Source organism: Eschrichtius robustus, chromosome 2 (assembly GCF_028021215.1).
Source record: "Eschrichtius robustus isolate mEscRob2 chromosome 2, mEscRob2.pri, whole genome shotgun sequence".
NCBI classification, from domain to species: domain Eukaryota; kingdom Metazoa; phylum Chordata; class Mammalia; order Artiodactyla; family Eschrichtiidae; genus Eschrichtius; species Eschrichtius robustus.
This window is the reverse complement of record NC_090825.1, coordinates 20268182-20284910: the sequence shown is the minus strand read 5'-3', so window position 1 is coordinate 20284910 and position 16729 is coordinate 20268182. Positions and strand designations below refer to the sequence as shown.

Here is a 16729-nt window from a genome sequence, read left to right as displayed (position 1 = left end):
TTCATTAGTTTCTTTTAAAAAGCCCAAAGGCAGAGAAATTTGCTGAGTCTAAAATTATCTTTATTGGGCTATCATACTTGATTAATATGGTGCCTATAGTGAATATTCAAGGTTCAGAATAACTTTGTCATCAAATTTTGATGACATTGCTCAATATCTTTCTAGGATCAGAGGTTACCTTGAAAGGTCCATTGACATTTTGATCCGTACCTTTTATTTTTTCCAACCACACAATTATATATTAATTTTTAATTGTGTGTACTTCCTTCTATTGTCCTCTAGCTCACCAATTCTGTCCTTTGGTGACTTTAATTTTCTGTTTAACCCATCCATTATTTTTTAAGTGTTTTGACTTCAACTATTATATTGGTAATATCTATGTTTTGTATTTGGCTTCATAACAATATAGCCAGCCACTTTTCATTGTCTAGTAAAAATATTGTAACTTTTACTCTTTAAAACATAATGAATATATTTTTAAAATATTCTTCATGTGATGACCCCATATTAGTTGTTTTGTTGATATGATTCAGCTAAAATGTTTAATTTGTTTTGTTTCGTGCTTTTGAATTTTATTTTATTGTTGCTTTTCGGTGTTTTGTTTTTGTTTTCCTGCTGACACTCATTTATGTTTCCTTTTGTTGTTATTATGTATATATATGTTTTTTAATTAATAATCATTGAAATTTGTGAGACCTGAAGTTGAATTTTACTTTATAATTTTTAATAAATCTTTATTGGAGTATAATTGCTTCACAATACTGTGTTAGTTTCTGTTGCACAACAAAGTGAATCAGCCATATGCATACACATGTCCCCATCTCCCCTCCCTCTTGAGCCTCCCTCCCATCCTCCCTATCCCACCCCTCTAGGTCATTGCAAAGCACCGAGCTGATCTCCCTGTGCTCTGCTGCTGCTTCCCATTAGCTAACTATTTTACATTCAATAGTGTATATATGTCGATGCTACTCTCACCTTGCCCCAGGTTCCCCCTCCCGCACCGTGTCCTCAAGTCCGTTCTCTACGTCTACATTGCCCTGCAACTAGGTTCATCAGTACTTTTTTTTTTTTTAGATTCCATATATATGCATTAGTATATGGTATGTTTTTCTCTTTCTGACTTACTTCACTCTGTATGATAGGCTCTAGGTCCATCCACCTCACTACAATTAACTCCATTTTGTATCTTTTTATGGCTGAGTAATACTCTATTATATATATGCCACATCTTCTTTATCCATTCATCTGTTGATGGACATTTAGGTTGGTTCCATGTCCTGGCTATTGTAAAAAGAGCTGCAGTGAACACTGTGGTACATATCTCTTTTTGAATTATGGTTTTCTTAGGGTATATGCCCAGTAGTGGGATTGCTGTGTCATATGGTAGTTCTATTTTTGTTTTTTAAGGAACATCCATGCTATTTTCCATAGTGGTTGTATCAATTTACATTCACACCAACAGTGCAGGAGGGTTCCCTTTTCACCACACACTTTCCAGCATTTATTCTTTCTAGATATTTCGATAATGGCCACTCGGACTGGCACAAGGTGATACCTCCTTGTAGATTTGATTCGCATTTCTCTAAAAATTAGTGACATTGAGCATCTTTTCATGTGCCTCTTGGCCATCTGTATGTCTTCTTTGGTGAAATGTCTATTTAGGTCTTCCACCTATTTTTTAATTGGGTTGTTTGTTTTTTTGATATTGGGCTCCATGAGCTGTTCGTATATTTTGGAGATTAATCCTTTGTCCATTATTTCATTTGCAAATATTTTCTCCCATTCTGAGGGTTGTCTTTTTGTCTGTTTATGGTTTCCTTTGTTGTGCAAAAGCTTTTAAGTTTAATTAAGTCCCATTTGTTTATTTTTGTTTTTATTATCCTTACTCTAGGAGGTGGGTCAGAAAAGATCTTGCTGTGGTTTATGTCAAAGAGTGTTTTTGCTATGTTTTCCTCAAAGAGTTCTATAGTGTCTGATCTTACATTTAGGTCTTTAACCCATTTTGAGTTTATTTTTGTGTATGGTGTTAGGGAGTGTTCTAATTTAATTCTTTTACATGTAGCTGTCCAGTTTTCCCAGCACCACTTATTGAAAAGGCTGTCTTTTATCCACTGTATGTTCTTGCCTCCTTTGTCATAAATTAGGTGACCATGTGTGCATGGGTTTATCTCTGGGCATTCTATCCTGTACCATTGATCTATATTTCTGTTTTTGTGCCAGTACCATACTGTCTTGAATACTGTATAGTTTGAAGTCAGGGAGCCTGATTCCTCCAACTCCGTTTTTCTTTCTCAATATTGCTTTGGCTATTCGGGGTCTTTTGTGTTTCCATACGAATTGTAAAATTTTTTGTTCTAATTCTGTGAAGAATGCCATTGGTAGTTTGATAGGGATTGCACTGAATCTGTAGATTTCTTTGGGTAGCATAGTCATTTTTGCAATATTGATTCTTCCAATCCAAGAACATGGTATATTTCTCCATCTGCTATGTCATCTTTGATCTCTTTCATCAGTGTTTTATAGTTTTCTGAGTACAAGTCTTTCACCTCCTTAGGCAGGTTTATTCCTAGGTATTTTATTCTTTTTGTTGCAATGGTAAATGGGAGTGTTTCCTTAATTTCTCTTTCTGATTTTTCATTGTTGGTGTACAGGAATGCCAGAGATTTCTGTGCATTAATTTTGTATCCTGCAACCTTACCAAATTCATTGATTAGTTCTAGTAGTTTTCTGGTGGCATCTTTAGGATTTTCTATGTATAGTATCATGTCATCTGCAAAGAGTGACAGTTTTACTTCTTCTTTTCCAATTTGTATTCCTTTTATTTCTTTTTCTTCTCTGATTGCTGTGGCTAGGACTTCAAAAACTATGTTGAATAAGAGTGGCAAGAGTGGACATCCTTGTCTTCTTCCTGGTCTTAGTAGAAATGCTTTCAGTTTTTCACCATTGAGTATGATGCTTGCTGTGGGTTTGAAATATATGGCCTTTATTCTGTTGAGGCAGGTTCCCTCTAGGCCCATATTCTGGAGAGTTTTTATCATAAATTCGTGTTCAATTTTGTCAAAAGCTTTTTCTGCATCTATTGAGATGATCATATGGTTTTTATTCCTTAATTTGTTAATGTGGTGCATCACATTGATTGATTTGCATATATTGAAGAATCCTTGCATCCCTGGGATAAATCCCACTTGATCATGGTGTGTGATCCTTTTAATGTGTTATTGGATTCTGTTTGCTAGTATTTTGTTGAGGATTTTTGCATCTATGTTCATTAGTGATATTGGTCTAAATTTTCTTTTTTGTTATTCTTTTTCTGGTTTTGGGATCAGGGTGATGGTGACTTTGTAGAATGAATTTGGGAGTGCCTTTCCCTCTGCAATTTTTTGGAAGAGTTTGAGAAGGATTGGTGTTAGATCTTCTCTAAATATTTGATAGAATTCACCTGTGAAGCCATCTGGTCCTGGACTTTTGTTTGTTGGAAGATTTTAATCACAGTTTTAATTTCATTACTTGTGATAGGTCTGTTTATATTTTCTAATTCTTCCTGGTTCAGTCTTGGAAAATTGTACCTTTCCAAGAATTTGTCCACTTCTTCATGATTGTCCATTTTATTGGCATATAGTTGTTTGTAGTAGTCTCTTATAATCCTTTGCATTTCTGTGGTGTCAGTTGTGATTTCTCCTTTTTCACTTCTAATTTTATTGATTTGCATTCTCTCCCTTTTTTTCTTGATGAGTCTGAGTAAGGGTTTATCAGTTTTGTTTATCTTCTCAAAGAACCAGCTTTTAATTTTATTGATCTTTGCTATTGTTTTTTCTTCGTATCTATTTCATTTATTTCTGCTCTGACCTTTATGATTTCTTTCCTTCTACTGACTTTGGGATTTCTTTGTTCCTCTTTCTCTAGTTGTTTTAAGTTAGGGTTAGATTGTTTATTTGAGATTTTTCTTGTTTCTTGATGTGAGATTGAATTGCTACAAACTACCCTCTTAGAACTGCTTTTCCTGAGTCCCATAAGTTTTGGGTTGTTGTGTTTTCCTTGTCAATTGTTTCTATGTATTTTTTTATTTCTTCTTTGATTTGTTCAGTGATCTCTTGGTTATTTAGTAGCACACTGTTTAGCTTCCATGTATTTGTGGGGTTTTCTAGTTTTTTTCCTGTAACTGATTTCCAATCTCATAGCATTGTGGTCAGAAAAGATGCTTGATACGATTTCAATTTTGTTAAATTTTCCAAGGCTTGATTGTGACCCAAGATGTGATCTATCCTGAGAATGTTCCATGTGCACTTGAGAAGAAAGTGTATTCTGCCACTTTTGGGTGGAATGTTCTATAAATATCAATTAAATCTATCTGGTCTATTGTATCATTTAAAGCTTGTTTTTCCTTATTTATTTTCTGTTTGGATGATCTGTCCATTGGTGTAAGTGGGGTGTTAAAGTCCTCTACTATTATTGTGTTACTGTCGATTTCTCCTTTCATGGTTGTTAGCACTTGCTTTATGTATTGAGGTGCTCCTATGTTGGGTGCATAAACATTTATAATTGTTATATCTTCTTCTTGGATTGATCCTTTGATCATTATGTAGTGTCCCTCCTTATCTCTTGTAACAGTCTTTATTTTAACCTCTATTTTATCTGACATGAGTATTGCCACTCCAGCTTTCTTTTGATTTCCATTTGCCTGGAATATCTTTTTCCATACATTCACTTTCAGTCTGTATGTGTCCCTAGGTCTGAAGTGGGTCTCTTGCAGACAGCATATATATGGGTCTTGTTTCTGTATCCATTCAGCCAGTCTGTGTCTTTTGGTTGGGGCATTTAATCCATTTACATTCATGGTTATTATTGATATTTATGTTCCTATTACCATTTTCGTAATTGCCTTGGGTTTGTTTTGGGGGTCTTTTTCTTCTCTTGTGTCTCCTGCCTAGAGAAGTTTCTTTAGCATTTGTTGTAAAGCCGGTTTGATGGTGCTGAATTCTCTTAGGTTTTGCTTGTCTGAAAATCTTTTGATTTCTCTGTCAAATCTGAATGATATCCTTGCTGGGTAGAGTAATCTTGGTTGTAGGTTTTTCTCTTTCATCACTTTATCCTGCCACTCCCTTCTGGTCTGCAGAGTTTCTGCTGAAAAATCAGCTGATAACCTTATGGGGATTCCTTTGTATGTTATTTTTTGTTTTTCCCTTGCTGCTTTTAATATTTTCTTTTGTAATTAATTTTTGTTAGTTTGATTAATATGTGCCTTGGTGTGTTTTTCCTAGGGTTTATCCTGTTTGGGACTCCCTGTGCTTACTGGACTTGGGTGACTATTTCCTTTCCCATATTAGGGAAGTTTTCAACTATAATCTCTTCAAATATTTTCTCAGACCCTTTCTTTTTCTCTTCGTCTTCTGGGACCCCTATAATTCAAATGTTGGTGCATTTAGTGTTGTCCCAGAGGTCTCTGGGATTACCTTCAATTCTTTTCATTCTTTTTTCTTTATTCTGCTCCTCGGCAGTTATTTCCATAATTTTGTCTTCCAGCTCACTTATTCGTTCTTCTGCCTCAGTTATTCTGTTATTGATTCCTTCTAGTGTATTTTTCATTTCAGTTACTGTGTTGTTCATCTCTATTTGTTGTTTATTTCTTCTTGATCTTTGTTAGACATTTGTTGTATTTTCTCAACCCATGCCTCCATTCTATTTCCGAGATTCTGGATCATCTTTACTATCATTACTCTGAATTCTTTTTCAAGTAGATTGCCTATTTCCTCTTCATTTATTTAGTCTTGTAGGTTTTACCTTGCTTCTTCATCTGTGACATACTTTTTTGCCATGTCATTTTTTTTTTTTTTTTTACGAGTGGGATGTGTTCCTGTCTTACTGGTTGTTTGGTCTGAGGCTTCCAACACTGGAGTTTGTTGGCTGTTGGGTAGAGCTGGGTCGTGGTGCTGAGATGAGGACCACCGTGAGACCTCACTCTGATGAATATTCCCTGTGGTCTGAGGTTCTCTGTTAGTCCAGTGGTTCAGACTCAGAGCTCCTACTGCAGGAGCTTTGGCCTGACCCCTGGCTTATGAACCAAGATCCCGCAAGTGATGTGGGGTGGCAAAAAAAAAAAGAGAACAATAACAATGTAAAAAATAAAATTAGACTAGGAAACTAACAGATATGTTAGAAAGAATATAAAAATAAAAATATAGATGAAACAACAACTGGAAGATACAACAGTACCACAATAGTAAAAAAGAGGAGGAGGGAAAAAAAAAAAAAGTGGGGGGGAGGCCTTGGCTGTGGAGCGTGGGCCCTAAGCAAGGATGAGGTTTGGGCAGTGGGCGGGGCCTATGCTTAGGACCCACAAGCTGGAAAAGGCCCTGGGGGCTGTGGGAGGTGGAGCTTAGGCTCAAGGAACAGAAGGGGCCCAGGCGTGCCCCCCACCCCTGGTCTCAGAGGGCAGGGGACCTCATCTGGGAGCCCAGCAGGCTTCCTGGGCTCGAGTGGGCGGGGCAAATGCCCTCTGCTCCTCTCCCGCTCCTCCCAGAGGGCCCCTCCCACCTGCTTCTCCTGATGTCCCTGGTCTCAGGGGCGTTGATCCTGTCTGACCTCCACTTCTCCTCCCCCCTATGTCCCCCACGTCTTACCAGTTCACTTGGTGGTTCCTCCTGTCTCCTTGGGCTTCAGGGTCCCCCACCAGCAGCTGGCAGGTGCCCTAGTTGGGAGGAGATGCTAACTCTGCGTCTTCCCACACCGCCATCTTAGAGGGTTCCTACTGAAGTTGAATTTTAAATAGAAGATGTTTACTTCCATCAAGTACCAGGAACACTAACAACACTTTTAAGCAATGCTTAATTTGACAATTATTTATGATGTATATGGGTTTGCTTGTTTGTTTTACGTTTTCATGCAGTATGTAATAACTACAAAAGAATATAAGTAGTACCACTTTAATGCATTACAAGGACTTTAAAAATAGTTTGCATTCACATGCATGATCCTTGAATTTTGTGCTCATATATGTACATGTTCGAGAGAGATTATTCACATATATAAATATATATACATAGTATTTATGTTTTTCTAAGCAAAATATTGTTGAGTTCTTGTTTATGGTTTATAAAAATAGTATCACACCATATATAATTTTCTGAAATTTGCCTTTTTCCACTTAATATGATACAACTAAGATTCATCCACATTTTTTCTGATGTAACTATAGCTCATGGTTTTCAATTTTGTATTACATTGGGATGTCTGATAATGTAACAATTTATTTACTTATTCTCATGCTGTTTGACATTTGGTTCCCTTCCTCTTTTTTTTTTTTTTTAACTTTATAAACAATAATTCCATGTTTAACTTTACATAACTTTACAAACAATGGCATTTCTGCAGCTATTTTCCTCATGCACATTGCTGGATTTTATTTATGCTAATATTTAACATCACAACATATAATCCTGTTATGGGTTGAATTGAGTCCCCTAAAAATATACTTTTAAGTCCTAATCCACAGTATTTCAGAATGTGACCTTATGTGGAAATAGGGTCTTTATAGGTGATCAAGTTAAAAGGAGATCATTAGGGTTGGGACCCTTTTCCAATATGACTGATATCCTTAAAAAAGGGGGCAATTTGGATACACAGAGAGACACGCACTAAAGGAATACAATGTGAACATACAGGGAAAAGATGGCCATATAACTGGAATGATGCATCTACAAGTCAAGGAATGCTAAGGATTGCTGGCAAACACTAGAACCTAGAAAAGGGAAAGAAGGATCTTCTCTAGAGCTGTCGAGGAGAGAATGGCCCTGCCAGATACCTAGATTTCAGACTTCTAGCCTTCAAAACTGTAAGACAATAAATTTCTACTGTTTAAAGCCACCTAGATTTTGGTACTTTGTTATAGTAACCCAGGAAACGAAAATTTCCCAAATTCATTGTGTCAAATTTAACACCAATCAGCTCTGCATAATAGTTCCTCTTAGACCACATACTTTTTACATTTGGTTTTGTCAGACTTTATTTTTGTTAGTTTAGTAGGTGTAAAATGATATCACATCATGTCCTTAATTTAATTTGCATTGCTTGATTAAGATCCAGTATATTTCTCTATGTTTATTTGTCTTTCTTGTTTATTCTACTGTAAACTCTTTTCCATTTACATCCTTGACTAAATTTTCTACTAGCTTATATGCATACATCTGTATGTATGTATATGTGTGTGTGTGCGCACGCGTGTGTGTGTATACTCCAACAGGCATTTGGCATGTTGTTCTATATCTTATGGCACCTGACTCCATCATTTTTCTTCCTTTGTGGCTTTATGAGCCAAGTATTTACAACTGTATTTTCATTGAGCTATGTAATACATCTTTCCAGGGCTATTAATGTCTCTCGCTTTTGGAAAAGGCATGTGAGGGAGAAAGGTATGAGGAGAGGTAGTGAGGAAGGGTCCTCCCAGTAGCGTAATCTCAGTGGTTTTCTTGTCCACATAGATTCTCCATGAAGTATTGGATTGGCCAAAAATTTCGTTCGGGTTTTTCTGTAAGATCTTAGGGAAAAACCTGAACGAACTTTTTAGCCAAATAATTGTAGCCTGCCTTGTGAGCCTTCACCCCTTGTGTTGTGGAGGCCACAGTATCATCTTTCTCCCCTAGTGGCTAAAGTTGCTTATATCTGTAAAAATTTAGCTCTTCAGGATCATCCAACACAATGAATGCAAAATGTCATAAAGGGTGGCTTGTGTCTAGATCACCCTTCCACTGAACACAAAACACTTATTGTGGAGACTATTTGCTGTTGTGTAACTATCCTGCAGATAGCTTGGAGTTTGATATTTATTCTTCTTGCTACAAGAGGCCATAAAAATAAGGATCAATTTTTGAAAATGGCAAATATCTTCAGACCAAAAGTGGGCTTCAGTTTTCTACTTACTTCTCTAGGTTCTCATTTTCCATTCAATTTGGAGCTTATACTTTTTTAACACCTTCAAATGTGTATCTCTATCTCTGTGATCCACATATTGTTTTTCAGCTAAAAAGTTCAACTGAATTAACTAACTTACATTTCCAGAAGCCTAATCTGATTTTATGTGTTTTAATCAATTAAATAATTATTTACTTATCAAGGATCAAATTTTCAAAATGCTGTACAGTAGAAGCAAGTTGATTGGGTTCTTTGTACTTTTCTATGATCCCAGTAATGTCTGATACCTCATTTAATTTCTATCTCAAGGAATTCTAATCTCACTTTCCTTTCTATTCCTCAGACAGTAAATCCCCAAGAAGAATTTGTTTATATTATAGAAAAGCACTGTATTAGTGACCAGTGTTTGGCCATTAGGGTTTTGTTTTTTTCTAGTGGAATGGAATTCTAGGCCTTTTTCAGTGACTATGATTAAAACAAAAAAGTGCAACTACTTTACAAGTATGAATTTATAAATAAAAATTTGTGTTTTCAGTTCTAATATTACAGTGTTTCTATTTAAGTATTTTTATTCTATTGTACTACAGGGTGTTCTCATGATGAAAAGCCTTAAATACTAATATTTTAAATCATAACACTCTAAATTCCTTTTGAAGTGTACAGATATTTTATTTCTAAAACAAAGATCAATTAATATGTTAACAGGCAATAACTTACTGTTATTTAAATTTTTATATCAAAAACATAATTAGACTTACATTTCAAATACAAATAGCTTCCTTTTGCCTTTTTTTAAAAAAATTTTATTTATTTATTTATGGCTGTATTGGGTCTTCGTTTCTGTGCGAGGGCTTTCTCTAGTTGTGGTAAGTGGGGGCCACTCTTCATCGTGGTGCACGGGCCTCTCATTATCGTGGCCTCTCTTGTTGCGGAGCACAGGCTCCAGACGCGCAGGCTCAGTAATTGTGGCTCACGGGCCCAGTTGCTCCGTGGCATGTGGGATCTTCCCAGACCAGGGCTCGAACCCATGTCCCTGCATTGGCAGGCAGATTCTCAACCACTGCGCCACCAGGGAAGCCCCCCCTTTTGCCTTTTTTGACATATTTGCATGTTATGAAAGAAGAGTTGCTCCATTTACTAAAATTTTGAATACTACACTATATTAAAAAAATTATGGTTCTTTCTTCACTAAAAGAAGTCAGGACTCACTTGGAGACATGGTTGATTTCAGGGCTTGGGCAGGGAAAATATTAGATGAACCCAGAACATTTTGTGATGCTGGGAATTAAGGAAGTACTTCCCCCCCCAAAAAAGTAAATGAATGATGGAAGCATGTTGAAAAGATACTAGAGCCAACCTAGAAGATCGATCACCCAATGACCAAGCCTGTAAGAACTTGCACAAAGAAATAAATAGCCATATTATTAGATTATAACACATAGAATAAAATAAATGTCCTTACTGATATAAATAAATAAGTAAGGGAGAAAGGGCAGCTTTTCCTTACAGAAGAATTCCAAATAATATATGTGGAAATAATGAAGAAAATAGAAGATCACTATTAGAAGCACCATTAGAAAGAAAATAGAAGATCACCATTAATGGTGCATTAGAATAATTGCACCATTAATTATTGCAAGGAAGATCATTGATTGATTATAAAATTAATGAGCAGACTTTTGAGGAAAAATAGGATATTTGCATAATCTTGAAGTATATTTCCCAAGATATATACTAATTATAAAGAAAAAATATTTACTTAACAAATGAAAAAGACTGGCAGAAGCACCTTCTTAGCCAAGAGATCAAGGTTAATATCATCATTCATAAGACATATTTGCATCCAATGCTACACTAAAAACAGATCACTCTTATGATATCCTTGACAAAAAAAAAAAAAAGAAATGGATGACCTCGATCTAATCATGAGAAAATATGAGACAGACCTAATTTTAAAGATTTTTTATAAAATAACTGACCAGTATTCTTTAAAGGTGTCAAGGTCATAGGAAGCAAGGAAATACTGAAGAACTCTCACAGATTGGAGGAAAATAAATAGGCATGACAACTAAATACAAAGTAAGATCTCTGAAAAGACTTTAATGGAATAGCTGGTGAAGTTAAAACAAAGTCTGGAATTTAGTTAATAGTAAAGTGATTAGAATAGTGTTTCTCACATACTAAACTTTATACTATATAGGAGATTATGAATTAAAAATTAAAAATGAACTTGCTAAATATTATACAGTCAGGTATGGTGCAGCTTGAGTTTTAACCCACACTATATAACCACTGGACTTTTCTTGTCTGGTTTTGGTATCAGGGGCATACAGTACTGATCTCACATAATGAGTTGGAAAACAGTCCTCATTTTTCTTTTCTCCAGAAGACTTTGCACATAAAGTTGTAAGTTACCTTCTTTAAGTAAAATCATTTTCTCTTCACCACATATTTGAGTTTCTTTTAATTTCTTTTTCAATTTTTTTGTCTCCCGATTTGTATTTTATTTGAACCATCAGTTGCATAGAAGTTATTCTTCATTCTTCTAAATTTTCAAGAATATGAGTATTTGGGGGATTATCTTTTTTGTTTTAACCTCTATCTTAATTGCATACTGGTCAGAGAATTTAGTAGATACTGATTTATTAAAATGTATTCAAACTCGTCTAATAACTTAATACTTGATCAAATTGGGTTCAATGTTTCATGCCTGCTTGAAAAGAATCTATATTCTCTATATGGTGCATGCAGGTTTTATATATATAAATGTCAGTCAAAACATCCATATTACTTGATTTATTTTGTTAAATATTCCATGTATTTATAATGTTTCTAGTCTGGATGACTGATCATTTATTGAAAAAAATTATTTTTGGCTGTATTCCACATATACTCTAGGTTTGAGAATAGATAAGCATGGTACTGAAGATTTTTTTTAAAACCCGGATTTTATAAGACATTATAAACCAAATGAAGAAATTAAGAATTTATCCTAACATCAATAAAAAGTGCTTTCAGTAGAGAAGTTAAATCATTTCTGTCTTTTAGAAAGGCTACTTCGGCTCCAGTGTAGTAAATCAATTCATTGAGATGCTACTTCTCTAACATTTAATATTTAAAAGAAAGTTGTTGAAGTAAGTAGGCTAGAGTTGATGGTGTTCTGTGGTAGAAGCATAGTGAAAATAAATGTATATCAAAAGGAAGAGCTAGAGGTTGCCAGGCAACGCATTGTGTAGAAAATCTTCCATGAGGGAGAAAAGTGTATTAAATTGAAGAAGAAAAGCATATTTTAAAAACCTAAAGGAGAACTAAACCTAAAAGAGTGTTATGGAGACTATTAATTAAGGGAGGGAATGACAAGAAAAAGGAGCCAATCTGTGGCGGGCCAGCCTATGTATGTTTTATTTTAAGTACAAAGAGAGCTATCAAATGGTTTTGAAGTTCTGAATAATTATTGATTAAATTACTGTTTTCAAAGGGATAATATGGATGCAATGTGTACTGAGAATAGCTGAGATTTGAGTGGATTTGGCCAAGAATAGCACCTGATAGACGAGTTAGGAAGCTTCTCAGTTATCCAACATAAGAATAAGTATGTAGAGGCTGCTACGTTCAAAGAAATACAATGGGAATATAAAGGTGAAAAAATACAAGGTCGTCCCTGTCTTGTATCAATACAACATCCTTATGGCACATACAAATAAACAAGTAAATAATATAATGCCTAACAGTGGCAAGGGATATGAAGAGTGATTGGGAGTGGTCTTCTCAATAAAGTTGTTTTCAGTAAGGTTATTGGTGAAAGCTTCTGAGGGGTCAGAGTTGAGCAGTCACCTGAAGGAAGAAAGTGAATGAGCCATCTGAATATCTAGGAACAGCTGTTTCTAGCAGAAGAAATAGCAAAGGCAAAGAGAGCCAACAAGACAGTAGCTAAGGAATGAATTGAGAGTTGCATTCAACAATGTGTTACCAGAGATTAATGGAGAGAAAAAATGTACAAAAATAATTTAAAAGTACGCATTAAGTGACTAACCAGGGTGTGGTAGAAACTGAGTCTTAATGATGTCTCCTAGAAAAGGACTTTTCAAACTGAGCAGATATAGATGCCTGTATTAGTTTGTTAGGGCTGCCATAACAAAGTACCACATACTGTATGGTTTAAACAATAGACATTTCTTTTCTCACAGTTCTGGAAGCTGGAAGCCCAAGATCAAGGTGGTTTCTTCTGAGGCCTCTCATTGGCTTGTAGATGGCCATCTTCTCCCTGTCTTCACATGGGCTTTCCTCTGTGCCTGTCTGTGTCCAAATTAGGACACTAGTCATGTTAGATTAGGGCTCACCCTAATGTTCTCATTTAACCTTAATTACCTCTCTAAAGACGTTATCTTCTAGTACAGTCATATTTTGAGGTAGTGAATGGGAGTTAGGGGTTCAACATAGGAATTTTGATGGCCATAGCCCCCTAAACACTCAGCACATAATAGACCCATTTTCTCAGATTTGATAAATTATGTTATGATTATTTGAGGGTCGTGGGGGGGGGAAGAATTTTATGTGAGGGAAATAGTATGTGAACTATAGAGATATAAGAAATTAATTTTTGACAAGAAGGCTTTGAAAAGTCCAGTTTGGTGCAGATCTTTCCTGGAAGTGACTAACAGAAAGACACATTAGGAAAGATATAGTCAGGCAAGAGCATGACTAGCTAAGAGGTCTGGACTTTATTATGTATATTAAGGAGAATTACTTAAGGCTTATGAGCAAGAAGGTGCTCTAATCAGAAGTGTCCCTCAGGTCGATTAATCTGTCAGTAGCATGTAGTTTATGATCAGGTACTAAAATATAAATCTCATTAGCAGGAGAGGTTGTTCATGCTGAAGCATGAGTAGGTGTACCAGGGGCTTAGTAAATTCTTGTTTTGCTCTGAAATGTAAGGGAATTGGTCAGAATTTAGTGTTTTTACACTGACACTGTGAAGGGCATCTTTGTATTTCTCCCACAGAGTATCCTTTGTGTCTCCTGTCATAAATAGAAGTGGGATTCTTCCCCACTACGGCTGATTTCATGGAATTTTGTAATGTTCTGCCCTGCAGCTGAAATAAACTGAGCAGTAAATAACTAAAAACAAAAAAAGAAAAACAATTTAAAAATACGTTCACCGCAATATATAAATATTCACAGTATATTCTGTGATTTGTTGTGATTGTATAAACACACACAGGTACATATGTGCACTCAAAGCTGATATCTAGTTACTTGGGCAGATGCAAAAAAAGACAACATGCTCATTTTTAAAAACAGAATTCCTGATACAATTAGAGATTGGGCCTCATTATTTATGATAGGCATAGACCAAATCCCCCAGATTTCCACTTTTTCTGTTCCTAGACTTTATATTATCCATATTGTGTGTATTCAACTTATTAGTCAACATCTAATGTAGGGTTTAAGATTTATAATATTCTCTCATACACATTTTACCTTGGAATACTCTATTGAGAAATCTCTGTCTATCTCTCTTCTTTTCTGTAATCTTTACAGACACCATCCATCTTCGAGTTCTTGAATCCTCCCCAGTTGGCACATCCATTGGAAGTGTAAAAGCAACTGATGCTGATACTGGGAAAAACGCTGAAGTAGAATACCGAATTATTGATGGTGATGGGACTGATATGTTTGACATCAGAACTGAGAAGGACACACAGGAAGGCATCATCACTGTGAAAAAGGTGCAAAACATCAATAGAAATCATCATCTGACTGTTTAGGAAGTAGGGATTTAGATATGTATTATCCACTCATGCTCTGTCCATTAAGAAATATCCCTACCATGTTCCAATGTAAATGCATAAGTATGAGAGACATAAAGCCAAAGATCTCCTTGAATGTTTTGACCAAATGTTTTTGTTAATTAACACATGAAACCTGAGATTTTACAAAATTTAAAAGGCAAGTTAATATACATGTGATTGTATTTCTGAGCCATGTTAATAAAAGCCCCTTATTAACATCGTTTCCTTAAAAAAATAGTTAATAACTAATAATAGTAATATATCATCACAGTTGGAGGCATAAAAAGTAGCATGCCATCTATGCAGATGTATGAAGCAATAATTAGAGTTGCTAATAAAAAGAGACAGCATGGATTGGAAAATAATTTCATTGTTCACATTTTCCCTTCTGCTACATAAATTAATCTTTTCTGCTAACATATGCTCAGTGATATGATTTAAAGGTAACTAGTTTTTTATTGTACATTCAGTACCATCCTTATAAGAAAAAATAAGGCCCAGTAAAATTTAGGTCCTAATGAAATGTCCTGAACGCTCTATTTGCATAAAGTAACCATCAGTTAATCATGGAACTCTCTTCAGAGTCTATTGGGAAGTTCAAGGTACACAACCACTTTTAAACAGACAATGACCAGCAAAGGAGTGACTTACTTACTGAATATTTAAGTTCCTTTTTGTTTCATAATGTAACCTAATTACCAATTAGCTATCAAAATTTTTCTCTTTACCCAAGGTTTTTCTTATTTTCAATGTTTCATATAACTGCTGAAAAGTTTTGTATTAGTCTTCAAAATTTCATCAAATTTAGGTAGTGCCATGAGCCTGTTGAACGGAATGGAGGTATCACAACATATATTTTAAAAGATTACTGAATTTTTTACTTAGAAAAACTTAGCAGTAGCCAACACCTCAGCACACATACGTACACACAAACACACACACAATCCACTAGCCCATGTTTTGTAATGAGTTACCACTATATGAGACAGGTCTTAATATCCTTTTCAATTTTTCTAAGATTTAAAATCTCATTTTCCTATGTTCTGAAGTACTACATTTTAAGTACATAAGAAGTAAAAATTGAATTCTACCTGATGTGTAAAGATTATATATTTTTATTAATTTTAATTATTTACAGTTTATAAACAACTTGACAACTCAACTAGGCTTTAAAAATCATACTGTAACTTGGAAGGAACATATAATTCAATTTCCCTCAATCTAATTTGATGATTTATTTACTTAATTATTTTTAATACAGCCACTTGACTATGAGAGCCGAAGGCTTTACACTCTGAAGGTTGAAGCAGAAAATACCCATGTGGATCCACGTTTTTATTACCTAGGACCATTTAAAGATACGGCAATTGTGAAAATCTCTATCGAAGATGTGGACGAACCACCTGTTTTCAGCAGATCCTCCTATCTGTTTGAGGTTCATGAAGATATTGAAGTGGGTACAATCATTGGTACTGTGATGGCAAGGGACCCAGATTCTACTTCTAGCCCCATTAGGTAATTATGCTTATGCTTAGGATGAAAAGAAAGGGAATTGAAGTAAATGTAGAGAGCATGAAATTCTATTTAAAGCGTTTAATGCGTTAAAAGACAGAGCGGTGCATATGTTGGGTGAGTACAAGTATTTAAAATAGTCTGTGTTCTGGGGGGCAGGCTATGCACAAATTTCATAGTTTGATTCAGTTTTAATCATGCCAGTTACTGAAACTTGGCTTGTATCATCTTCCTGTCTCTTTAAGATATTTGTTGTTCTGACGCCTGGTACAGATAAAGGGGACTATTTCAGCTGTGCATTTGCAATGTAACAAAATCAATTTATCTGTGCTTTTGGGTTCTTAAATAATATGAGGTTGAGAGGAGTTTTAATAATTAAAAATTATATAATCATAACAATGTTACAATGTAGTTATGATTTTAGAAACTTCTATACTCCTGCCAGCAAAGGGGGAAGTTTTTTTGGTGTTCTTTTGGCTATATCAAAAAGTTCAGAACATTCCAGAAAGATCAGAGTCATT

General features: G+C 35.2%; 1 protein-coding gene across 3 annotated transcripts in view; it reads left to right on the top strand.

Moving 5' to 3' along the window:
- The window catches only part of LOC137755944 (cadherin-10), a 118949-nt gene that overhangs the window by 80102 nt on the left and 22118 nt on the right, over window positions 1–16729 (top strand). For all 3 annotated transcript variants that reach the window (XM_068532107.1, XM_068532098.1, XM_068532092.1), the window contains exons 5-6: window positions 14446–14633; window positions 15958–16211. In XM_068532107.1, the coding sequence (XP_068388208.1) occupies window positions 14446–14633; window positions 15958–16211 (442 nt within the window). The remainder of the gene's footprint in view (window positions 1–14445; window positions 14634–15957; window positions 16212–16729) is intronic.